The 25,392-nt window shown below is 61.4% G+C and overlaps 1 protein-coding gene and 2 long non-coding RNA genes across 12 annotated transcripts in view; 1 reads left to right on the top strand and 2 right to left on the bottom strand.

Moving 5' to 3' along the window:
• The window catches only part of MBP (myelin basic protein), a 78,772-nt gene that overhangs the window by 9,950 nt on the left and 43,430 nt on the right, over positions 1-25,392 (bottom strand). For 7 of the 10 annotated variants that reach the window (XM_039839400.1, XM_039839410.1, XM_039839435.1 and 4 more), the window contains 2 exons: positions 17,485-17,921; positions 11,143-11,220 (listed from right to left, as the gene is read on the bottom strand). In XM_039839400.1, coding sequence (XP_039695334.1) covers positions 11,143-11,220; positions 17,485-17,921 — 515 coding nt within the window. Of the gene's footprint in view, positions 1-11,142; positions 11,221-13,914; positions 17,922-25,392 lie in introns of those variants that run through there. The other 3 variants (XM_039839417.1, XM_039839426.1, XM_039839453.1) reach the window with 2 other exon arrangements.
• On the top strand, positions 5,429-6,474 carry LOC120583917 (uncharacterized). The gene is made up of 2 exons (XR_005647896.1): positions 5,429-5,895; positions 6,238-6,474. It is a non-coding gene; the product is annotated as an uncharacterized LOC120583917 (long non-coding RNA).
• The window catches only part of LOC120583906 (uncharacterized), a 1,589-nt gene continuing 844 nt past the window's right edge, over positions 24,648-25,392 (bottom strand). The window contains exon 3 of the long non-coding RNA XR_005647893.1: positions 24,648-25,364. This is a non-coding gene — a long non-coding RNA (uncharacterized LOC120583906). The remainder of the gene's footprint in view (positions 25,365-25,392) is intronic.

Raw genomic sequence — 25,392 nt, 5'->3', positions numbered from 1 at the left:
AACGCGGCTCCAGGCAAAACTCAAGCACGGTTCTGTTCGGATACAGACAAACCAACTCTCAAGCCACAGGGAGATGCAAGTGAGCCACAATACCCCAACCTGTGACCAAGAGTCAAGTCAGAAGGGTCCTGTCACCCGATTTTACAGTGTCCTGTACAACCATCGGAACCAAGCAGCGTGGGATCGGGCGGAACACAGCAGAGCCCGGAAGCGGACCACAAACGCGATCGGCTGCCTCTGACAAAGGTGCAAAGACAATTCAATGGAAAAGGATAGTCTTTTCCACAAATGGCGTGGGAACAATTGGACGTTCATATCCAAAAAAAATGCACCACAACCCAAAGTCACACCTTATACAAAAATTAACTGAAAATGGGTCATAAGTCTCTATCTACAGCATAAAAATATAAAATTTTCGAAGAAGACATAAGAGAAAATTTTCACGAACTGGGGGTAGGATGAAGTTCTTAGACCTGACACTGAAAACACGACCCACAAAAAAAATCGATAAATTGAACCCGATTGGAATTTAAACGTTGTTTTACAAAAGCTACAGAATGAGAGAAAATATTTGCAAATCACACGTGTGACAAAGGACTTGAAACCAGAATATGGAGAGAATTCTCAAAGCGCAATGGTAAAAATAAAACTAAAAAAAATGGACAAAACTCGAATACACGCTTCATTAGAGAGAACGGGCAGAAGGCAAAGAAGCAGATGAAGAGATGCTTAATGTCATCAGCCGTTAGGCAGGCGCCAGGCGGGACTGTCACTCTAAAACAGCCCGGCGGTCTCTTACAAAGCCGATCGTGTGCTTAGCGCACGAGCCAGCAATCCCGCTTCGTCTTTGGGGAAGTGGCTTTTATAACGAATATCTTGGTCACCCATTTTTTGAGGGAAAAGTAATTTCAATCTTAAATGAAAACTTATGTCCATAAAGAAAAACCCGTACATGGATGATTGTAGCAGCTCGGCTGGTGATCGCTCAGTCTATGTGACCCGGTGCTCGTGAGCTGGTGGCGGGCAGACACCTGTGCCGTGCAGACACCTGTGCCGTGTCCAGGCAGCAGAACACAACTCAGCGATAAAAAGGAGCCAGGTCGTGACGTGTGCGACACTCAGGCGTCTCGCCGTGTGAGAGAAGGCGTCCTAAGGACATGTCATACTGTGCGGTCACATCTACGTGACGTTCTTCAAAAGATCAAGCCACAACGCAGACGGCAAAGTGGCGGGTGCCAGGGCCGGGGACAGGGAAGCGCACGGAGTGACCACAAAGCGAAAGCCAGAGGCCGGGTTTCCGGACTGGGTCCTCACGTGGTGGGTGGCAGCTCCAAGAAACGATGCTCGCGTTGAAATCCACGGAACTGTACGCCCGGGGCAAGTCACCTGCGGTGCGTGTTAGTCTAACCTATGAAATGAGGCCATTTAACGTGGTCTGCCACTGCGCAGGCGGACGCTGGTGACGGCCACCTCGCTCCTCCCGCGAGGGCCGTGGGGCCCGGCCAGCCCTGCGAACGCCTCCCGTTTCCCGCGGCCCCTGCTGGACGCTCGCCCTTCCCGCGCCTGTGAGCTGAACGGCGGGCGCCCTCAGGCTGCGGCATCAACTATCCTTGTTAGTGTGTCAGGTGCATCTTACCTCTCCAGCTAGATTTTAATCTTTTGGAGAAAAAGGAAAAAATTCTATGTGACCTCCACGCGTCTGGCAGTCCGACTCACACAGCGGACCTCTGCAAATGCGAGTGGACAGAGGCACAAAGAGCCCTCTTCCTGGCGTGGCCTTGGGGACAGAGCTCGCCGCCAGGCGCTTGAAGGCTCCGGTCTGGATGCCCGAACCGGGCAACTCGAGCGAGACTCTGAGTGTCGGAGCAGACGCGCTGAGAGTTCTCGGCTGGGACGTCACAAGGGGACGCCTCGGAAGCACAGAAGGCAGGCCGCCCTGCAGGGCGGGGTGTGACGCGGGGCGTCTCCTGACTCCGGCCGGGGTTCCACCTGGCGTTCACCTGTCTCTGGTGACAGGGGGGGAAGAAACTCTCAACGGGCGGGGGGCGGGGGATCTAAGTCGCCCTTAAACGTTTCTCTTATCGGGGTAGAACACGAGTAACATAAACTTTGCCACCTCAACCATTTTTAAGCGGACAGCTCAGCGGCTTTAAGCACTTTCACATTGTGCGGCCGTCACCACCGTCATCCCCAGAACCTTCCATCTTCCCGAACCGACACTCGTCCCCACTAAACGGCGAGTCCCCGCCCCCTCCCACTCCCTGTCCCTGATTCTGACTCCTCCGGAGACCTCCTGTGAGCGTTTGTCCTTGCGTGTCTGGTCTCTTTCACTCAGCACATTGTCCTCAAGGCCCACGTGCGTCACAGCGCGTGTCACAGTTCCCTTCCTGTTAAGGCTAGTGCTCCACGCTTTGCTGTCCATGCATTTGTTGACAGACAGTTGGGTTGAGTCGCCAGACCCCAGCTCCCCGTCCCCTGCGCCCATCGTGACCCAACGCCCCTGTAGGCCAGTCTGCACCGAGATGGGGTCCACTCATGGCGTGGGTGGCCGGTGGGAAGCCCTCATCCCAGACACTGGCTGCCTCAGGCACGTGCGTTGTGTCTCTGGGGTCGAGGGTCAGGTCACGGTCACAGCAGTGCTGGCTTGTGCTGTGGGATGGGGTAGAGCCTCGCAGGCCTGTGGGGCGTCAGGGGAGGTGGGTTTGCTTATTTGGCTGACATCAACCACATGCCTCGCTGTGAACCAGGCGGCCGGCTTCCTGGGCCGGGAGGTGGGTGTCATGCCTGGAGGGGGACGGGGGTGGGGTGCGGGGATGGTGGGAGACGGGTGAGACTCTCGGGGCGCTCGGGTGACCCTGTGGCCTCACCTTCTGCGGGTCAGTCCCTGTCGGGTGTGGGAGTGTGAGTGAAGGGTTGCAGGGGGGGCGTCCCCACAGAGCCCCGGGCCTGGGCCGGCCGCGTGACTCGGTTTCCACCCTTTGCTCCCTCCACACCCTCAGCTGCGGCTTCGGGAGCGCTGTGACACACAGGTCCCCAACGGAGGCCACCGAACTGGGCTCCGACAGAGGAAGCGCTTTTGTTGCTTTGTTAGTTTCCAAGGCACAGGTTCAGTGATTCTCCGACGAAGCCCTTATTAATTGTGTTCACTGAGGTTTAAAAATAAGGCCCACATTGGTGACCTCTTAGTTATTTGCCGAGACCGGTGTCCCTGTCCATGTCTGTCCTGCTCCCAGCAGCTTGTCCCGCTGCTGGCGATAACAAGGCACAGCAGGAATTCTAAGGCCAGTGGCACCGGACATGAGCACCGGGAGGGGGCGGGGCAGCAGCTGCCGCTGACCGGGAAGCGAAGCTGGCGCCAGAGACACCGGAAGCCCGCCCCACGCCCCCGTCTACACCCGGGGTTGCGGCTCTCAACGCAGTGTCTCCGCAGCATGTGGAGCCCGATGTTTGGGACAAGCGAAATTTGAACAAATAGCCACGTTTTGTAAAAATCAAAGATTTTCAACGGTTTGGAAAAATAATACATATTCACTGTACAAAGACGTCAAATACCATTAACAGCGTGAAGAGGGGAGGCCGCCGCCTCCGGGCGGCCTCGTTGTGCCGGGTGTGACCAGCCTCGCCCTGGCGGACGCGGAGGGCGGTGCAGGCGCCTGGGAACGCGGCCGCGGCTCGGGCGACACGACGCCTGTCCCTTTTTCTGCTCTGGTCGCATCACTCACGTGTGCATCGCGATGAGTGCAACGACTTCGTGGTGGCGGACGAAATCGCTCTACGCGGAGTAGTTTCAAGCCCACAGGGGGCCGGCCGTGGGGTCAAGCACCCCGTTTCATGTGCGTTTGAGGCAAACTGCCTTCGCCATCAGCCTGCTTCCTTGCACCGTTTTTGAAAAATCCAGGCTTTCCCTGCACCTGTGACGTGGTCCCCCAGCAGAGGGGCCGCTGCTCGGGGTGCCAACGCCTGCCCCTCCCTGAACATGTCCCGAGGGGGTTTTCGGGGGTTTTCAGTTCTTTTCCAGCTGGGCGTCCCTCAGGTGGGGGAAACAGCGGGGGAGGCCTCTCACCTGGCTCACCTGCAGACCGGTGATCACCAAGCTGGGCAGAGGGCCGTTCCCGGTACCGGTGAAAACGGGGTGCGGTCTGCGTCCGGATCCGCGGAGACGCCTCCACGCGGTCGTTCCCCGGCAGAGAACACGCCAGCCTTGCAAACATTAACGTCCGCTGTGCCTGGGCGTGCGTGTCGCGGGCAAAGCAGGACGCCCAGCGCTTCCTTCGTTTCTCGTCCGGGGGAGGAATTCAGGTTCTCCCCTGAACCCCCGTGCGACACCAGCGAATGGAGCGGCTGGGCGCGTCCCCTCTGGGCTCGCCGCTCGGGGCGCACCAGGCGCAGCCCCAACGCGACGCGGGTCCCCTGCCCTCACTGCCAGGCGCCCGTTTGCGCCTCTCTCCTGGGCGAAGGACATGGGCTGGGTGCCAACGAGGAGCATAAAGCGGGGAGCGCGCCCCGCGGCGACAGGACCGACGCGCATCTGCGCCCCGCCCCTGCGGCAAGGCGCGCCCGTGGTGGCTGGTGGCGCGGTGACGCGAGGCCCGCTGCGGTATGGGACACCTTTGAAATACTCTACTTGCCCTTACAACGTGGGGCGCGTGCGTTGCTGTGTCGCCCTCACTGCCCCTGGACCACATGTCCCTCGGTGTGCTCATTTCGTAGATGTGGACGGCGACACTCGAAGGGGTTCGGTGACGCGGGTCTCCTAACCTTCGACCTGCGGCTCGGTACCCCCGGGCGCTCCCCAGGCCGGGTCCTGTGGGTTCCATGCGGGCGAGAGGCTGGAGTTCCAGATTTGGACCCCGCGCCGCAGGATCGCGGATGGACCAGACGCCAAGCCGCAAGGGCAGACTTCAAACTGGTTTATTTCGACCGTTGCTTTCAAAGTCTGTAGACTTCTCCGCGTTCAGGGCGAGGTCTGATGAGCTGGGAATGTGCTCGTGTGTAAGAGCAAGTGTGAGGCTGTGGACGGAGTGGACGTGCCAGTTCGGTGGACGTGCCAGTCCCCCGGAGGGCCAGGGGAGTCACAGTCACCACCCCCTCGCTGGAAAACGGTCCCTGTTTGTTTCCCTAAATACTGACAGAACCAACACGTCTAGTTAGGGGCATGAAATCTTTCAGTTCCGTTATCACTGAAAAGATGCATTTCCATGCGATTAAAACGAGGGGCCAGTCAGCTCTCACGGCCAGTGGAAGAGCGACGTCCCGACGGGAAGAGATCGCGGAGTCCGCTCCCTCTAGTTTGTTTCTGTGATTGAAGCCACGGCCACCCGCAGACACACCCCTCCGATACTTAGTGGCGAGTTGACCGCGGCGGGTTTGCAAACTCCCACTAGGTGGCGCCAAGGGCGCGCCCCGCGTCTAGAAGGTTTCACCAGGCTCCTGACAGACAGGAAGCAGAGGAATTTGCATGGCTTTTTCCCCAGAGAAAGAACTCCGTTTTCAGGCGTCGAGAAACGCGGAGCTAAGTGGCAAAGCCGTTTGGAACCACAGAATATGTCGGTGTCGTTTTTCTCCTGCCGACCACAAGAGAGCAGAGGAAGGTTTGGAATCGATAAAGTGACCTTTTCTTGCAAAAGTGCCGATGAAGCCAAGTATGCGTTTTCATCTCGAGTTCCTCAAACTTCAGCTTCGTGAGGCGCAGTCACCATGGAGTAACGCTCTGTCCCTCTCCTGCAGCGCGCCCTTCATGCTGATAAAGTCCTCTTGTGCCCCAGAGATCCCATTTGAACAGTTGATCCTCCCCCAGGGCTTCCTGAGGGGGTGGTGGCACGGACAGCAGCCCCTGTCGGGTGACCCTTGTACCTTGCTGGCCACCCCTGTTTTTCATGACAAAACCGGTGAGAGGTAAACAGCTGCCCTCTGTCTGTCCTACTTCTGTTAAGCCATTGGAAGGAAAGGGTTGTGACATCTTTTTGCCCCATGGCATCTAGCCCAGGTACAGACGAGGTGCCAGTAAAACAAACATTGTCTAATAGAGCATGCGTACGGAAGGTCACGAGTTTGGGGATGGATGACACATTGGTGGTCAGGCTCTCTGAGCCATGACATCTCCCGTTCAGAGTCGGTCCAGACGGAGGTGGTGTGGGTCTCCAGGGTGGCGGTTCACGCCCCACAGCCCACCCCCAGCATGCATTCAGAGGACCCCATGGGCAGCGTGGTTCTCTGGCTGCCGTTTGTTTATCCCAGTTTTCAGGGGAGGCAATTGCACCATTTCCGGCCAAACAGCTTCGAAGATGCCTCCGCAGAGAGAGTTACACTTTTCTGGCAAGATTGGGACGTTTTAGATTTCGCAATGTGGAGAAAATTCCTGTTGTCTGAATGACATATGAAGTTTGCTCTGCGTTTCTGCCCTTTGCAAGTTTAAAGATGTGTTTGTTCCTGAATCATTGACTTGAACGAGTTTAATTAAAGCTGTGGCTTTTTGTTTTTGTTTTTTCCCTTTAGAGAAAGCTGTGCAGCATCAAAGCTGTGAGGCTTTTCTCCGTTGCTGGGGAAACCCACCGGGGGACCTCAGATTTCCATGGGAATTTTGGGCTGCCAGGTGGCCGTTCAGATGACATACTTCTCGGGAATTGGAAAGTGAGCATGCTGGTGGGTGTGCATTTGCTGGTGATGGGGTGTGTGTGTGTGTGTGTGTGTGTGTGTGGTGTTACCTGGTATCCTGCTCGGGTGGGACTGTGTCTTTACCCCGTGATCAGAGGGACCAGTTCCCGAGTTTGACAGTTCCCACTGTTGGCAAACTGTGAAGCTGTAGGCAGCGCCCAGCTGCTGCTGAGCAGGACGCGTGGGGCCCTGACCTTGCTGACGCTTCCTCCGAAATGAGGAAACGAGGCTCCCTGCCCCCTTGGGAGGACGGCTTCCCATGCCTGCCACGGCCACGTGGAGGCTGAAATCAGAGACCCTGTGGCAGTGACAAACGGTGTCTCCCGGGGGGCGGGGGGCGAGAAGGAAGGCCTCACCAGGCACAGCAGGACACCGGGAGAAGTCAGATGTCACAGCCTGGGCTTCTGCACGCTGGGTCAGCCCTTGTGGTGACATTTCTCTGACCTGGGGTTTGGTCCCGAAGGGGAGTGGCTCCTGACGCCTGGTGTCCAACTCTGTCCTCCTGGTGAGTGGCCCGGAGAGGCTGGAAGCTGCTCCCACGTGGGGGATGGGCACGGAGCGGGCTGTGTTCCTGCCCAGCACTGGCGCCCGGTCAGCCTGCCCTCTTGCCACTTTGCTGAGGGGTCTCCGCTGGGGAGGACGAGGGCATAGGGGGTCCGGAAGCACAGCCACCATGCAGGTCACGTGTAGCAGCCCCTGCAGTCCTGGCCTCGGGAAGCCTCAGAGAGCCGACAAGGGAACCGGGCCCCTGCCACAGAAAGGGTCGCCACTGCCTGTCCCCAAGCTCAGGGCGCCTGGAACTGGCGGGGACTGTGCAGTCCAGCTCTCCCCGAGTGTGGAGCGCGGCGTCCTCGAGGCTTCCTGCTGCCTCTTTCCAAGACGGGGGGCAGAGCAGACTGGACGTCGGCCTTAAGCACCCTGACTTTCCCTCCTTTCAAGCTCTCGGTCTTCAAGGCCTCATTGTGTGTAAGGTGTGCGGAGCCGCGGCCAGCACAGTAGCGGGTGATCTGCACGGTCCCCTCACGCCTCCTCCTCGGCTTGGGGCTGGGGACACTGGGGCTGGGCTGTGTCCCCGCACAGAACGTGAGCAGGCGCTTAAGGGAGACGGGTCTGGAAACTGCCTCTGGAAGAACAGCCGGGTGGCCGCAGGCTTTCCAGCAAGGGGCCGTGGCCCTGGAGGACGGAAGGGACCATGGGCGCTGCTCTGGGAAAGGACAGCACGTGGCCTCCCTTCCTGTGAGCGCGGTCCCCGTGGCTGGACCCACAGGGCCACCGCAGCATCACTCGGCTCTGGCCAGAACCACATATTTGGCGATAATGGGGAAATCGTACTCATCGCCCCTGAAGAGGAAGCACGGGGGATCCTTGGAGGCCTTCCAGGGGCTCTGCCGGTCCCGAGGGTCTCTGCCGGTCCCCGAGGGTCTCTGCAGAAGGGCTGGGCGGCGGCTTGGCAGGACCCAGGAGTGCACGAGGCGAGCACGCGGGGCAAGTGCGCGGGGCGAGCGCGCGGGGCGCTGGCTCGTGTTTCTCTGGATTAGCTCAGGGCACCAGGGTGTCCCAGGGCAGGAGATTGTCCTGCTGTCGCGGCTTCACAGGTGAGGAAGGGGCCGGGGGACAGACGCACTGCATGCTGGGATGCGGCCTTCGCCACCGGGTGAGGTTCAGATTCCCGTCGCGCTTTTCCACGATGTCGCGGGTTCAGAAGTGGGGACACTGACTTAGAGCAAATTCTTGAGCACTCCTCACCCTGGTGGCTGCACAGAGCCCTCCCTGGGGACCCTAACCCATCTGGGGCCGCAGGGACAGAGGAGACAGGTGGCAGAGGCTTGATGGAAACGGGGGTGCAGGCTTCCCCTCGCTGCTCCGGGGGCCCAGGCGGAGGCGGGGCTGTGGAAGAATGCGGGACCGAGAGGCCCCGTGCCGGCCAGGGCGCCGTGTCCCTGCGCGTGCCACCTCCTCCCATCGCGGTGCGTCCACCTCCTAGCGCGTCCCAGCCTCGCTCAGTCCCGGTGGCGCGCGCCAGGGCGCAGTGCCAGCCAATGCCAGCCGGAGGTCCGCTGCAGGGGGAGCTGCAGGCGGGGGACCCCAGCGGAAAGATGGGGGCGCCCCACCGCGCCTTTCCCTCCGCGTTTCTCCCTTGGAACGCTTGCTTTTCCAGCGTGGTTTTGGGTCGCCAAATATTTCTCTTGTCCGCTTGTGCCCCGCTCCCCACCTTCCAGAGCCGCGTGACAGCCCTGGAGGAACTGAGCATGCGCGAGTACCGGGGGCCGGGGAAGCCGCTGGGTCCCGGACCTAAGGGTGCCTGGGGGCGGGGTCGGCTCTTGGAGAACCGTCTGTCCTGCCTCTGACTTCCTGGCGGGCGCGGCTTTCCCACCCTTCCTGGCGCATTTGCAGAGACACAGAAGGAGGAACGTTCGGGACCGTTCTGAACCGCGGGGAGGGGGCTTCCGGTTCTGAGACACAGGTGGGCACCACTAGCTCAGGTGCGAGGCTTTATCTCCTCAGCGATCCGATCGTCCCAGAAGCTCGATGATAGTGTATTTGAAAGGCGTTTAGCGCCGCCGGCCCGGGCTGGGGCTGGACGTGGACCGAGTTCGCGGTGGCAGAAGAATCCGGAACCACCACGTGGGACAGAGGCTCTGCCGGAGAGGGCCGGTCCCGGCCTCCTCTGGGTGCCGGGGGCATTGGGGGTCGGGGGATCCTGCAGAAGGGAGGGGCCGGCCCACAGCCCAGGCCCCCTGTGCGCCTGCGCTCTCCTGCTGCAGAGGCGCCCTGGGGACCAGCATCCCCGGGCTGGGCCCCGTCCTAGCGCACACAGAGGTCCCGCTTAGAGGACGCCCTGAGGCTGTCCGCCCGCAGCGGCACCTTTGGGGAGCCCAGGCAGCCTCTGTGCACCTAGTGCGGCCTGGCGTTTGGGGCGCAGGTGTGCTTCGGCCAGCCTTCCCAGTCCTGTTTGGCCCCAAGGGCCTCTGTAAATGAGGCTGGAGGACGCAGGACCCTCCCTCTGGCACACAGGTTGGTCTGGCGTGAAGATGGGGTGCTGCTCCTCCTTCGGACAATGTTTCAAATGAGAAAGATGGCGAGTTCTGGGGAAGGGCTCTTAGTGTCCCGCGGATGCCCTGGCTGAGCACCTCCTGCCCTGGCTTCTAGGCCACCTCTGGGCCTCTTCTTGGGCTTTGCTTCCTCATGGCCAGCGACCGTGGACGGGGCGCGGGTCCAGGCAGGTCGGGGTGAAGGGAGCGGTCAGCCCTTCTAGGGCGTAAAAGCCCAGTGCTCGCACCTCGTGTGCTGCAGGGGGCCTGCGTGCCTCCGCCCAGCCCGGCCTCTCCCGGGAAGGCTTCACGTGGACCGGCCTGTGTGTCCCGGGGGGACGGGCCACTAAGTCCCTGGGGGCAGTGGCTTTGCCCTAACAAAGGGGCCTGGAGGACCCTTTCAAAGGCCAGCACGACAAGGCCCGGAACTCGGTGCGGCGCGGCAGGAACCCTGGACAGCGTCCAGCCCCACAGCCAGGTCCTCTGGGAGGGCTCCGTCCCACGGGCGGCTTCACGGACACGTCCTTCCTGTGAAGCTCGTGGCTCGCGGGCACCACTCTGGTCAGGTGTCGAGGTCGGCGGGAAGCCTGCGCTGTGGTCTGCATCCGCCCCTGCCAGCCGGGCACCCCTTCGCCCTCACGAAGCCTCCCCCGAGACAGGCGGGTCCTCCGGCCTCCGCGTCACCGCCCCCGCCCCACTCGCTGGTCTGTTATTTCCCTACTGAGCCCGCGGTTCGGATCTATCTACCGCCAGGCGCAGTGCCTGTGTCGTCTGACAGTGTCCCCAGGGACAGGGCTGTGTGTGGCTTGGCCACCGTGCACAAGCAGCAGGCTGACTCAGGGTTGACCCGGGCCTCCTCTGGGTCACCTGTTCCCTCTCCTGTCTGTCGTCCAGTCACCCCACGTCCCCAGCGCTCTGAGCCGAAGCTGCCTCCGCACTGAGGGGTGCAGGACCGGTGACCACGCTTGTCCTCCAGCCCCAGGACCCTCGGCCGAGCTCAGGTGAGCACAGCCTGGTGAGTGGCCTCCTGAGGGCCTAGCGTGAGAGTCTAATCCAGCTCAGACGTGGTGAGCGCTGAGCAGCTGTTAGGTGCCGGTTCCCACAGAGGTTGCAAGCAGGTGCCGCGGTGGCGGGCCACCTCCCTGCAGCCTGCACTGCCGTGGCCGTGGCCGCGCTCCCCGAGGCTCGTCCAGCCCGACCCACAGGCCCTTCATGGGGCCTCGGGCGCCTCCCGGCTGTCCCCCACAGGGACGTCCCGTCTCTGCTCGTCCCCTCCGCTGGCTTTCCCTGGGAGCTGCCCTGCTCGCTTTGCCAGACACGACTTACACATGCCGTTGACGGCCTGCTGTGGCCCCTGCACAGGGCACGGCCCGGACGCTGCCCGCTGACAGGGACAGCGGCGGGAGTGCGGCTGGCGACGTGGCCGGTGGAGGGGTGGGGGGTGCACGCGTCTTACCTTGTACATGTTGCACAGCCCGGGCTGGCTGCGGGCATGGGGGGGCAGAGGGCTCCTGCCCTGCTTGAGCCAGGGTACCTGCCGGAGGGACAGAGTGGCCGTTTGAGTCCACGCGGGCACTGCTGGCAGAGCCCCGCGTCCTCCAGCAACGTCCTCTGCTGAGCAGGCGAGGCCCAGGCAGTGAGGGGGGCTGGGCGGGGGTGCCGATCCGTGGACAAGAGGTGAGAAGGTGGACAGATGGCAGACAGTGAGAGGCAGCAGGACCACGGAGACGGGGTGGGGAGACGGGGCCAGGCTGGAGCCCCCAGGTCTCCAGGGCGGATGGGCGGCAGAGAAAGGGGTGGCAGGGTGCGTGGGGAAGACCCTTCCCCTAGAGTCTGTTCTGGGGCCTGGACGCTCATGAGACGGTGTGTCCTCAGACCGGTGCTGGCGGCCGCACAGGAGGCTCAGGGACGAGCCAGGGAGGCGCCTGCCGGTCCCGTGCGAAAGGGGCGCTGACGGCTTCTCAAGTCTGAAACGGAACCGGCACGCGCTCCGCCCCGCGCCCTGCGGTTTCAACCTTTTCTCGCATGGCGGGCGCGTTGGCTTCTGCTTCGGGGCCACCGGTGCACGGCACCCCGCTCTGCGCGGCTCACAGCGGCTGCTGTGCTGGTCTCGTTCCTTTTCCCTGGGGTGCAGGGACTCTGGGGTGGGGGGCACTCAGAACCACCCCGCCAGCCATGCCAGGTTCCGCTGCCTCATGGCTTTCTTCCTCGGTGACGTTTGGGGCCTAAAATTTATAGGACTTAATAATATTCCTTGGCATGAGTGAGGCACTAACCTTGCCTCCATCGTTGCTAATCTTGTTATTTCTAGTGTTCGCTGCCGGTTTAGTGAGCGTCCCCTTTTCTATCAGCTCTAAAATGGTCCCTGCTGTGTCAACCAGCTCTGAGCGAGGTGGCCGAGGGAGTATTCCTGTAGGACCGCGGTAAAGGGCCTGCAGGTAAACGGTCCCTCTTGTTTGACTGTCCACAGCAAAACGGGGGGAAGGGAGAGACAGAGAAAGGGAGGGACAGAGGGATGCGGGCAAGGCTGGGCTCGCAGGGCTCCGGAGGTGGATCCGCTGTGATGGGTGTTGAGACGGCGGGTGCCGGCCACGGGCGGTGGCGTTTTGGACAGCAGGTTAACTGCTGGTATTTGTGGCGGTGAGGGGTGGTCATGCCACAGGGAACGCTGCTGCGCTCCAGACATGTCACCGTCACCGTGGAGAGTGTGCGGTGTCCATCTGCAGAGAGGCTGTTGCCAGCCCAGGAAGCACCGGTGGCGTTAGCTCCTGAGGCTGGGAGCTCACACGAGCAAGATGATTGAGTGCTTATTTTAGGGTGTGTGTCAGCGCATAAGCCTGAGGTCTCTGCCATGATAGAGGGTCCCCATGGGGACCCTCAGAAGGTAGTGTGCAGGCAAATCCACGTTCTCACTTGGTCAGCAGGCAAAGGACAGTTCTCCCTGCCCTGCCCCAAGACACTCAGGAACGCCACCTCTTTGAGACTTTTTGGGAAGCTCTGGGGGGCGGTTAAGCGTCCTTGCCGTCACACTGGACGTCAGGGCACTGGCCGTGCAGCTCTGAGGGGGGGCGGCCCCTGGGGACTGGGCCTGAAGCCACCTCACTGGCAGGTGGCGGTCCCCAGCGGGGCGGGAAGGGACGACGCGCTTCCTCGCTGTCTGCAGGAGCGGCGGAATGCTCGGCCGGGAGCGGGAGCGGGGCACGCGACCCGGCTGGAGGTGACGGGGCAGAGCCCGGCAGGAACCGCTGCAGGCCCGCGTCTGTGGGCCCCGCGCAGGCGCCCACTTTGCTTTGCTCTTTCTTTTAACGACTTCGTATGAAGTGGGGTGATGTAGAGCACATAGGGGTGTGGTGACAGGCACAAGGGAAGCCTCTAAGGTCGCTCGTTCCTCCAGACCGATGGGACCGTCCCCGTCCCCACATGCTACATCGAGTCCTCCGTGATTCCCGCGAGAGCGCCAGCGAGCGGCTGTGCCTACGCTGGCACGGTCCTTCCGATGCCACGCTAAGCTCACCGACCCATCAGAACCGCCTGCTGCCCAACGGCTGATCCTGCTAACAAAAGGAAAGTCGTCGGTGATGCTAGGACACGCCGCAAGGTGGCGGCGAGTGACGAGGAGCTGTGTGAGCCCGGGGCCTGCGCAGAGGGTGGAGGCGGCCGGCGGAGGGTGGAGGTGGCCGGCGGAGGGTGGAGGTGGCCGGCGGAGGGTGGAGGCGGCTGGCGGCCGGCCTCGGCGTTTGTGGGCTCCCCGCCCGCCACCTGCGCCCCACGCTCCGCGTCCTCGCAGCCCCCAGCCTCCCCTCCTTTTGGATTCTTGGGCGCTCCTCTGACCCCCACAGCTCCCTGGGGAGCACGGGAAGGGGCTAGGGCTTCCATGTCCCAGTCATTCCATAAGTGTGGGGTGCACCGTGTCCCAGACACACAGCAGGAGAAGTGTCACTTAGCGCCCACGTCCCCGCACTGGCAGGCGGTGTCTTGGGGTAAACGCACGGAACTCCGTCCGACACGCACCTCGGGAAGACCAGGACGCCCACCGTGAGTGGAGGGAAAGGACAGTGTCTCTGTGGTGAGTGGGGAGCTGGGAGCTCCGAGTGCCCGGCCCACAACGCACCTGCTGGCGGCTCCGTCAGGCGGCCACAAACACACCGTGACCAATGCACTCATACGGGAGGGACACCGAAAAAGGACAACTTAAAAAAAATCACGTGCGATTAGTACACCATCCTCGGTCTGTTAAAATGTTTAATAAATGCATAAAAGCAAGAAATAGATATAAAGCAAAATTTCATCACAAAAATCAAATCGGAATATAATCGCGAGAGGACAGTTGCCATTCAATACATCGACATAATTCACAAATGTTATGACTTATAAGGAAGATGGAGCGAAGTCCCTGCCAGCTCAGGGACATGCTCTAACACAGCTGTGGACAACTGAGGGACGGGGCACCAGGGGCACACGGGGAAGAGCTGGTGGCCGAGCCAGGGGAAGAACCCGTCAACACCCCATCAGGGTGATGACGCTTCAGAAGGAATTCCTGGAGGAAATCTCAAAACCCTTTTGTTTGGGTGCATTTGGCTTTTTTCTGGAAAGATCTCTGGCCAAATTTCTGGGCAGACTGGTGCACTGAGTCACTGGACCGTGCCGTGAAGACCTGAGTTAGGATTTAATCTGGTCCCACGGGCGTGGCTGCACTCCCGAGAGCCGAAATGGCCGAGTGCAGTTCCAGCAGCCACTGGCCCTGGGGAGGTGGACAGTCACCCGGCTTCCTACTGTGTCCTCCATGTCGCCCCCCCGGGGGGACAGAATATACCCACATACGCAGCCAGGATATCCGGGGCCAGTGCAGAGCTAAAATGTGTTAAATGAAATTAAGATGCCATGAAAAAAATCAGGAAACAGAACACCGGGATCTATGCACGAGGTCGATTTTACCCCATTGCATTAAAGGACGCTTCTCACCCCCGCGGCCGACATCGGGCTGAGTAAGGAATGGTGAGAACACGTCGTAAAGGGCCCTCTGAAGGTCCAGTGAACGCAGGAGGCCAGGCGACATCGCCAGGGCGGACTCTAGCTTCAAACCTCTTCAGAAACGGGCTGAGGGGGAGGGACAGGTGGGCGTGTCCCGCTGCCTTCGCACCTGGAACTTGTCCTTCCCGGTGTCCCCCTTAGCTACTTCAGACCTCGGCACTTGGAGAGAACAAGGAACAAGCACCGTTCCCCCAGCGAAGGCTTCCAGGCTTTGGCTGGTTGGGCCTCAGTAGCTAGTTAGCAGCGCTGGCCCAGGGGTGAGGCTGGCCTTGCGGGACCCATGGGGACGGGGACGGGCGGGGGACAAGCCACCCTCTGCAAGCAGCCAAGTGCACTCAGTTTCCTCCTAAATGCCCCCCCCCGACCCCCACATTCCAGGAGCCGGACAAGCCGGCCCTCGAGGCGACCACAGCCCTGCTTTCTCCCCCGTCCCAACAAAGGCGTGTGTTCTCCGTGAATGCGCCTTTCATTCACAGCCCTCAAAAGATTATGCTTCCTCAAGGAATTTATAATGCACGCCTTTGAATGTCAGCTCTCTGGCCACACAGAGGGTGGGTGCTGGGTGCATTCCAAGGACAGGGGGTGGCAGCTCCAGGGGAGGGGGGCAGCAGAGGGCCCCCGACAAGCAGCCCACGTCCAGGGGCCATCGCTCTTTGCAGCATTTGGAGATTCTACTGGGAAAACCTATGCCAGACAGACGAGCAGATAAGGGCTGTCTCCAGACCACAGCAGCAGGAACAGGCTGCCGCCCGGACCTGCGGGCCCCCCGGCTTCCTGCGCACCTTGGGCGGTTATCTTAGAGGTGGCGAACGGTGACACGGTGGCATGCACTTGCGTGGACAGACACTCTCCCTGTGTCTGTGATAAGCCACCACACGGTTTACCGCCAACTCTGACTTCCTGGGCATCAAAGGGCAAAGCTGATCACGTTAAAACCTTCTGGATTCAACATCCAGCAGTGAACACGGCCGACAACTCCAAAAACGCTAAAACAGTTATTTAAGCCTTGTGTTTATTTTTTTAAAAGCTCGTGAAAATGTTTTGATTTCCCTGGACCCTTGATAAGCTAGCAACACTATTTTGCCAAGTAGACGCCCGCTTCTGGAACTAGAATCTTCTCTTTGAACATATTGAGTGTTAGGGACTTAAAGCAATAAAGATCATAATTCTACACAAAGCCCGAAAAACATGTATGGGTCTATATATCCATTTGGAGATAAAGTCACAATGATTGATATAAATGCTTTCACGATTTTATTTCAGCTTAAACCATGCCCACTGAAATGAAGCTCGTCTTATAACATTTGCTGTCCAGCTATATCCTTGCTTCTGCAGTTTAAATATATCTCTCCTGCTCCTGGGGTTACGCAGCTGTGACGCTGCCTGCTTATGGGGCGCTTAGCACAAAGCAGCCTTTACTAGGTGGCTGGGGTCTGGTGGGGTTGGATCCCTGCACTTGAATAAACGCCTCAGATTAAAATTAGCGTGAGAAATAGGTCAGATGACCGATGTTTTAGGGTGAAGGAAGGCGGCCTCAAAGGAAAAGATGGCCCCACATACCGAAGGAACCAACTAGAAAATGAATTCCATAAGCGCTTAAGGTACCTCCAGTGTTATTCACCAAAAGCCACGACAAGTGTCCCATAAGAGATCTCAGCCCAGACAGGACGCTAAGACACAAGGGGTGTCTGACACCTCAACGTGTCGTGACACCGCACAAAAGCTGGATCTGATACTTGTGTCATTTCCAACAAGTTCACGCTTGTCAATCATCTTAAATGCTGTAGCTACAGACGGAAGCAGACCTTAGGAACTCCTTAACTCCGAATAGCCCCTGGGCTTTTGCGAGCTGTATGGCCCCTTGCGGTCCTGAAGGCCCTTCCGAACACGCAGTCACAGTCACGTCACGGTCACGGCAGGAAGAAAGCCGGGAGGGTTTCTGAAAAACTCCCCGTCCACAATTACCCAGCTACCCCACACTCGGAAGCCACCTGACATGCTGCGCCTCTGCTATGCCACTTGCGGATTATCGCTTTAGCAACTCATGGGCCACAGGTGACCTGACCTACGCACGGTCGGCTCCAGGAGGCGCTGTGGGAAAGGGCAGCGCAGTAGGACCGGACCGTCTTTTCTTCTGGCACATTTTTATCTACAGGACATTTAAATAGCGAAAGTTCGCAGACTCGATTTTTAAATGAATGGAATCACAAAAGAATACGGCTTTGATTCATAGACACACTACGCACTCGTTTACCACCCCGCCCCCACCCCCCTCCCGCCAAACCGCTCCGACAAGAGAGAACGTTCGCTCAAGGCAAATTTGTATTTCTAGTCTGTTCCAAAGCCCTCAATTGCATCATTGTTGCAAAGCAACAGGAAGCTAGCAGCACTGCGCCCGAGAAAAAGAACAGAAGCCCATGCTGAAGGCAGAAGCAGCGTCAGCCGAAGGCCCCAAGCTGAGACCCGGGCAGCCAGCGCGGAGCTGCCCTCTGTGAGGCCAGCATCCAGGCCCCCGAGAGACACAGAGGTCAGGACGTGCTGCCTTCCCGAGCCACGGCCTGACAGTAGCCCCTCGTATCTGGGGGACAAGGGCGAGTTAGGGGGGAAGGAGAGAGCAGCAGCCCAAGCCCTCCCGCGGCCGCGAGCCGGCGCTTCCGGCGAGGACAGCGCCAGACGACAGAGGGCGACCCGCGTCCGCCGCGGCCCCGCTCACCTGCCGACTCCCTTCCTGGTCCACTCAACACACGCGCTACTCCTCAGAGCTCACCTTGCCTGAGCCCCGCTTGGGCACACCCCTGTCACCTCCGAAGAAGCGCCCCAAGGAGTCCAGGATGCCCGAGTCTCTGTGCCTGGGCAGGAAGGCGTGCCGGGCGTGGTCCATGGTGCTGGCCGAGGCCAGGTACTTGGACCCGTGCCTCTGCGAGGGTCTCTTCTGTGTGGCCATGGCCTCCAGGCCCTCGGGCGCGGCGGTGCTGTCTTCCTGGATGGTCTGTAGCTCGTCCGACTCCGATGGCCTGTCTTTGAAGGTGTTGTCCTCCCTCCCAGGGGCATCTCGGGAAAAGAGGCGGATCAAGTGGGGGCGGCCCCCGGGGTCAGCTGGGCTGGCGTCTGGCCAGGCATTCTTCGGGTCCGCTGCGCGCTTGGAGTCTGTCACCGCTGCTCCCTGAGCGGGTGGCTCATTGTTCTGGCCCACATCTGCCTCTCCTGCAAACAACAGCGAGATGTGAACACGGGCTGTGCAAAGCAGCGTGGTGGACAAAGCCGCTTTCTTCCAGGGCTGGCCAACTGGTCTCCTACAAAACCCACGGCCGTGCCGCTGCCCGGGGCTCCGGCAGCCCACACCGCCCCAGCGCACGCCGGCCTGGACCGCGCACCGGGCCGCAGCCCCACGGCTCAGGCCCAGGGACGGCCAGTGCTCCAGGCCTGGGACCCCAGCAGAGGCCGGAGCACACAGCGGGTGCGTCAGGTGCCCCCTCGGGTGCTGCCCTTGCTGCATTTAGAGAATCTGGGATGGCAGGCACCTTGGGGGGACATTTGTTATCGAAAAAGCCCCCTGCTGCCCATGCGGCATGGGGAGCGTCCATCGGACAAAGGCATTTTTAGTGTTCTCGGCACAAAGGGAGCCTCCCGCACCTTCCCGCAATGCCCGCCTTAAAGAAACGGGCGTTGGGTTCTTCCGTGTCCAGGTGCCACAAGAGGCCCCTGGCCTCAGGCAGCGCCCACTCAGGCCCTTGACGCGGCCTCTGTGCGTGCGGCCGCCGCGGGGCCCGCCACACGCCCGCTCGCTCTCCAGTGGCAGGTTAGGGGTGCGTGAATGTCACGGAGTCTCCTCCCCAAGGTTGAGTCCTTATCTGCAGAAAATGCGGGTTAGTCTCGCCTTCCTGTGACACCGTCCACCCACCGAACCACTGACGATCGCTTCACTGATACTAACCCAACAGCGCCCTGCAGCCATCCCCCCGTCTGCCACCCACCCAGTCACCTGTCCACCCAGTCCCATTCATCACCTGTCACCACCCGGTCACCCACCGCTTACCATCCAGCCACCCGCCTGTCTGCCTATCCACCAACAACCACCGTTCATCACCAACGCCCCATCCAGCCACCACCCGGCCCCACCAATCACCAACAACAACAATCACCAACAATTCCCTCTCACTCTTACCCACCACCCACCCACCTACCCAGCCACCCAGCCGGTGCGGTCATCTTCCATGCCCACCCGCCCCATCACTTCCCGAGACCTGGTAAGTGTAGTGTGCTGTGGACATGCGGGTGCCAGTGATGGACAAAACGTGGTCCCAGGCTGATGGACATAAATGGAAACATATGTTATGGCTCAAACGATGTCCCCAAATGGCGTGTCCGTGTCCTCCCCCCGGCACCTATGACCGTGGCCTTATTTGGAAATAGGGTCTGCGGCGGATGTGCCCAAGCTAAGACGAGGTCACAGTGGAGTGGCCGGCCCTGGTCCCAGGACTGGTGTCCTTTTGAGAAGGGGCTCTGGACACAGACACGCAGGGAAGAGGCCACGTGACAATGCAAGCAGGAGCCGAGGCAATGTGTCCACAGCAGGGGACGTCGAGGCCGCCAGGGACACCGGAAGGTAAGAGGCCGGACCCTCCCCCGGAGCGGCTCCTCCGGCAGCCTGAGTTCCGCCTCCGGCCCCAGGACCCCGAGAGAACGTCCTGTCGTTTCAAGTCACCCGGTGTGTGGTGATCTATTGTGATTACAGCCGAGGAAAAGCACGTAATGTACAATTTCATATCATGTAACAATAGGACAGAACACAGACAGGGCAGGGCCTCAGGAAGGCCACCTGAGGGACGGCTGGTGAAGTGACAGGGTGGGCCACCTGAGGGCAGGGGCAGCGCTGGCTTCTGGGGAGGTAAGGACTCCGGGACGGGGGGAAGCAGATGGCCAGGTGGGAGGGGTGTGCACCGCGGCCAGACCGGGCAGACTGCATGGGCTAGGTGGGGGGCTGGTTTCCCCAAGGTGGCGGGAGATGCCAGCAGGGGCGCGGGCAGAACACGGCTCAGCCTGCAGGAGAGCAGGCGGGAGGGGCTGCTGTCCAGAGAGAGGTGACGATGCCCTCGGGGGGGAGGGACAGTCTGGGGACGGGTGCACACGAGGGCGGGTGCGAGGTCTGTCCTTGTAGAGGTTTGTGTATCTACAACACATGCTTCCGCAAATACGCAAACGACGGCCGGCAGGTGGTTCCACACTCTTCCAGCAAAGCCACAGGGGTCAAGAGCCTGTCCCGCGAGGGGCGCTCATCAGGCAGTCGAAATACTGGCCTGCATTTTCAGGGCAGAGGGACTTACGGGACCACTGTGGCCTCGCTGAGGCCCCCGGGCTGTCAGCTGTGCCTGCCGTGGCCACGTGATGCGCTTGAGACACGGTCACTCCGAGCAGGGCACAGCCTTTACGGCTGTGGAGCAGTTCAACCAGGGAAGAACACGGAGAGTCACAGTGTCGCCAGGGGCCCCAGGCGCGGAGCTGCAGCAGGGCCTGGCCGGGGCTGGTCGAGCTTGCAGCAGAGGGAGCGGTTTCTGGCTGTGCTTCGCGGCCTGCGGCCCACGAGAATGAACACGCACATGGAGAAGCATCGCTGCATCGTGCGGGCTCGAGCGCGCTCACAGACCACGCGCGCGTCTGAATGCCGACCTCTTCGCCGCAGCTGGGCTTCGTGTCCCTGACTGCGGTTATTCGTGGGGCGCAGAGAAGGGCATTTGTGTCGGGAAAGTCACTGCTCCCAGCTACGGGGCTGCGGGAGGGGTCGGGGTCTGCGGATGCGCAGCATTCGGGGAAGGGCGGGGGGCTTTGTCGGCTCCAGCCACGCAGCAGCCGGAGTCCAGCAACGGAGCTGAGCGCTCTGCGGGGCCGGGCCCGATGCCCCAAGGGCACGTTCACGAGAAACGCCGCCTGTCACCGCTCAGATGCACGTCACTGCTCGGATGCACAGGCGCTGCGAGGAAACTTTAAAACACCAAAAAGCAAAAGGGTCACCTCACTCTAATCGCTGGAACGAGCCTCAGGACACCTAAGTGGGACACGCACCGGCCTGCCAAAGGGGGCGACATTGGAATCACGGGGTGGCTCCCTGGGACGGAGGCACGTCACTCACTGCGGGTGCTTTCTGGAGACACCCACCCAACAGGATGGTGACATCAGGGGACAGTGTTGAGTATCTAAAGAAACTGACAGCTGTCATGCCTGAGGGGCCCCGCTCACGCCTGTGCGCCCAGCTGCGGCCGCCTCCTCCGTCCCTCACAGGCGTCCACCTGGCTGACCGCAAACCCCGCCTCCTTTCTCGCCGTCGGCCACGCCCCCGCTGCGTCACTGCGTCGCCATCGCGAGTCTGCGCCTTGGTTTCTCCCGTGGCTCCCCCGTGACAGCGGCTGAGTGACTCCCCCGAGCGAGGACAAGCCTGTCCGCCTGCCTGTCCTTTGCTCTCCATCGTGCCCGCGCACGGGCGCCCTGCTCCCTGTCCTCGGGCCTGTCTGTCGTCTTGTCAAGGCCGCGGTGGCCTGCGTCCCCGTCCACATCCCAACACCCCCTCAGGAGGCCTGCTTCCCTGGACGCGCGTCCCCCGTGGCCAGCACTGTGGGGCGCTGCCTCTGCACCCCTGAACTGTTTCATGTTTGCTCATCCGCTCTCCCACTCGGACGGCGGTGTCTGCAGGCGGGGCCACGTCGGCCACACCGGTGTGTCCGTGTCATCTCGCACAGTGCCAGTCTCTGGAGAAGTCACCACGTCTGATGCCAGCAGTACTGACACTCCCAGAGCTGCAAGTCCAAAAGGGCCCGCCAGGAACCTGCCTGCCGGAGGGACTCGGTGCGGGCATGGCCACTGCACATGTGTCCACAGGTGAGGTGTGCACCCAGGCCGCGTGCCCAGGGCCTGGGGGTGCCCGTCAGTGGCTCAAGCCACTCCTTTCTGGCCACACAGGGGTCTCATGACGGCCCAAGTCTGGCCGTGACCTCTCACGCGCTCCAAGTCCGTGTCCACCCACCTGGGCACGCTGCTCACGCTGGGCACGGATGGCCGGTGGGTCGGGCCTGACAAGCCACATGTGCTCTCTGGCCCATCTGGAGCAAACTGGACCATGAAGGCAGCAGAGAAACGGCCATCGCTGCGAAGCTGTGGACGGCAGCGTCCAGGCTGGGGCCCACGAGGGCTGGGGTCTGCAGGCTGACCTCAACCCCCCTCGAGCTGATGGCCTCAAGCCGGCCACTGGGCTGCTGTCCCCCCGTGTCGGCAGTCACAGAGAGGGAAGTGGCACCACACGCTGCAGTTTGGCGGCTGCTTCACCTGGGCCACCACCCCTACGTGCCACCTCCATGGCGCTCGGAGAGCCGGAGTCTCCCCCAGCAGTTTGCTGGGGTGTCACCTGCGTAATCAGTGGCCCCGCGAAGCAGGTGGTTACATCTGCTGGGTTTACCATGCCACGGTCCTTGGCAGGAAGCGTTACCGGCTGTGAAGCACCAGGAAGGCTAAAGGCGACATGCCACCCTGACAATCCAAGTGTCACCCCGCAACGACCTAGAGCCTCAGAGCCCGGTCGCTCGGCTCTTGCTTAGAAACGCTGTGACCCATCGTCCTGCTGTGACCAGAAAATGATGCACATCAAGGAGTCACACAGGTCGGTCGCGGTGCCAAAGCGAGCGCTGTCCTGTAGCTAAACGTTACCGTTATTTTTACCTGGAGCGCAGACTGAGTGTCTCCCGCTGCACCCGTGGAAATCACTTCTCATGGTTAACGTTCATCAGAACCACGTGTGTGTGCGTGTGTGTGTGTGCGTGTGCACACGTGTGTGTGTGTATGCACGAGAAAATACAGCTGCCAGAACCCCCACACGGCGGAATGCACAGAGATGACGCCCCAGCTCTGCTTTTCGAGGCGGCGGTGGTGGTGTGGGTGGCCGGCCATCCGTCCCGGGGAGCTGGGGCTGGCCTGGCTCGCGTCAGCGTGGTGCGCGGTCCGTGCCACCCGCTTCCTTGGCTGACAGCGTGTGCGGTTACGGGGACCATTGTGCCCCAGACGCGCCGAGCTGAGTTCACGGCGGCGTGCGGGGCTGCTCGGCGCTCGGCGTTCCCGGCCTGGACGATACCCTGTGCCACGGCGCCTCTCGTCACTCCTCCTCCAGCGACACCGTGGCTGCCGCTATCAGGCTTGACCTCAGCGCTTGGCACAGCTCTGGGCTGGTGGGGAGGGCGCCGTGTGCCACGGTGGCTGCCGCGCACACACGGTGTCTGGCGGTGTGAGCACGTGGCTTTTCCCCGAGTCAGCGTCTTCCTGGACGTACTCTGGCTGAGCTGACTTGACGGGTCTCTCCCTCGTCACAGGGGCTCCTGGCTCAGAAACACGGGGGCCCAGCTTCCCTGGGAGTCTGACATCCCTACTCTCCCCAGACACCATCTCGGAGGCCCCACGGGACCCGCCCTGAGGTGACCTCCTCTTGGTCGACTTTTATAGGACCTGGAAGAGACGACTGTCCAGTGAAACGTTGGATTCGTAAAGCAAATGCTCGAGCAGCTGGAAAGCCTGGTCCCAGGAGCTCAAGCGACAGTCTGACGGCCTCTGGGTGCCTAGCGGGTGCCCCGTGGTGTCACCCTGACCTCCCACCTGTGGGGACCCTCTGCGGGAGACGTGCCTTGGAGGTGACGGGGAGCGCAGGGGCCCTGCGTGGGAGGCTCCGGGAGACTGGACAGTGCGTTCGCCCAGCGTGGGGACGTGGGTGCCAGGGTGCTGGTGACTTTGCTCTGAATGCAGGACAGCAGGATCCAGAGGCCTCGTAGTTGAGGATGCCGGCAGCCCCTTGGGAGGCGTCCCCCAAACCGGCCCCCATACCCCGACGCGCCCACGCGTGCTGCCGGCTGCAGGGGTTCGCGGGGCCTCTGCTTTCTAACTCAGCACAGTGGCAGGAAAGACACTATCGTGAGGGGCGCTCGCGGTGGGGGACCCTTAATTGTGTGGCCCGCGATTTGGCGTTTTAGACTCGTCCTTTTTAAACTTATACTTGTCCTCCATATTTTCATCAAATGGTGGCTTAAAGATTATCGAGCTGGTCAAAGCCATTTACGGTGTAGACCGGCTCGGAGCACCCCATGTCAAGGCCTCGTCTGGGGCGAGCTGACCCAGCAATGTAAGAGTGTGCGTGCCCAAGGTCACGTCCTTCGGAGTGGACGCCGTGGCGCTGGACTGAGGCCTGGCCACGCTCGCCGGTGTTGTTGAGGGTACGGAGTTGACCCTCTGCTGCCCGAATGGAGTTCCCAGGGTCCTTTCTGTCAAAGAGGCTCTTCGCGCTCAGCGATCTGAAGCATGTCGTCCGATACAAGACCGTCTCGCCCCACCTGACGTGGGGCGCCGCAGGGGACGGCCACACCCCATCCTGCTCCTGGACTCTCCGGCCCTTGCGTCTTGGAAGGCTAGTGGGGCTGCGGCCGGCCAAGCAGAGGGCAGGGCCGTGGAGGGGGCGCATGCTCAGGACGCACGACTACGCTTTGCTGGCTGCCCCCAAGCGAGGAGAAGGGGCTACGGGGGCACCTGCTCGTCTCCGGCCAGAGGGCCCAGGGGCCCTGGAATTCGCCAGTGTGGGCCAGGGCCGAAGAGGGCCCTCCTTGTTTGGGGACACTTCTGTCCCTGGCACGCTGTGCTTGGGGCCACCAGCGAGGGGGAAGGAAACAAAGGGGCCTGCTGTGGCCGTGGATTTGCTAAGGCAGAAATTCTGCATCTATGAGAGGCATGCGGCCGCCCGCCCGGCAGCCGGCGGACATTTCTCAAAACGTCTTCACAAACGAGCCCTGTCCACCCGCCGGTCACGTGCCAACGCCTCCTCGTGCGCCCACGACGTGCGGTTTTCATGTGCTCTGAATCGCTCCCCCCTCGAGCCGTCCTGTAGCTGGCCGGGGTCACGGTGTGGGGCAGGCTCGGGGCGGGGGGCCCCACTGGGAGCCTGCATCTACGGGGACCCTAGCGTCGGCGAAGCGGGGGGCAGTCCACACACGCGGCCTCCCGGGCACGGCGGGCGCAGATCAGGAGGCTCCGGACGAGCCCAGGACTCGCCCGCGCTGCTCCCCGCAGCCCCCGCGACTCTCACAGCGACGCTGCCCCCATGGTCAGCCGTCCCCGCAGGCTGCGCTGTCCCCGAAGGTGGCCTCGTAGGCACCGCTGATTCGCTTCTCCCGGGGCAAGTCGGCTGAAGTCCTGTCCCTGCCGTGGGCCCGCCGTGCTCGCTGGCGACCGCAGGAGCATCACGGAGTCTGGGCGGAAAGCCCAAGGCTCTGCGGCGGTCAAACCTGGAGGCCTTGGGTTCCCGCTTCTGCCCCGTGTGACCACGACCTCGCGTTTTAACTTCCGTAAGCCTTGGGCGCCTCGCCTGCGGGTCCAGTGGACGGTCGGGGCTCCTTCGCTGCGGCTCTGATGGGTGCAGGCGGCGCGGGTAAGCCGGTGCCTCCGCACTGCGCACGGCGAGCGTGCGGCGGCCTTGGTTACTGTTGCCATGGTTACGATATTTGTAAAACTAGTCTGGGAAGATCTTGTGCACATCAACGAGGCTCTGTACGTTTTCCATTCGTCCACTCACCACCCATCCACCCACCTACCCATCCAACCATCCGTCCACCCATTCACCCACCTGCCTACCTATCCACTCAACCATCCATCTATCCAT

Source organism: Pteropus medius, unplaced genomic scaffold, assembly GCF_902729225.1.
Source record: "Pteropus medius unplaced genomic scaffold, Ma_sr-lr_union100, whole genome shotgun sequence".
NCBI lineage: Eukaryota > Metazoa > Chordata > Mammalia > Chiroptera > Pteropodidae > Pteropus > Pteropus medius.
This window is presented reverse-complemented; position numbering and strand designations above follow the sequence as displayed.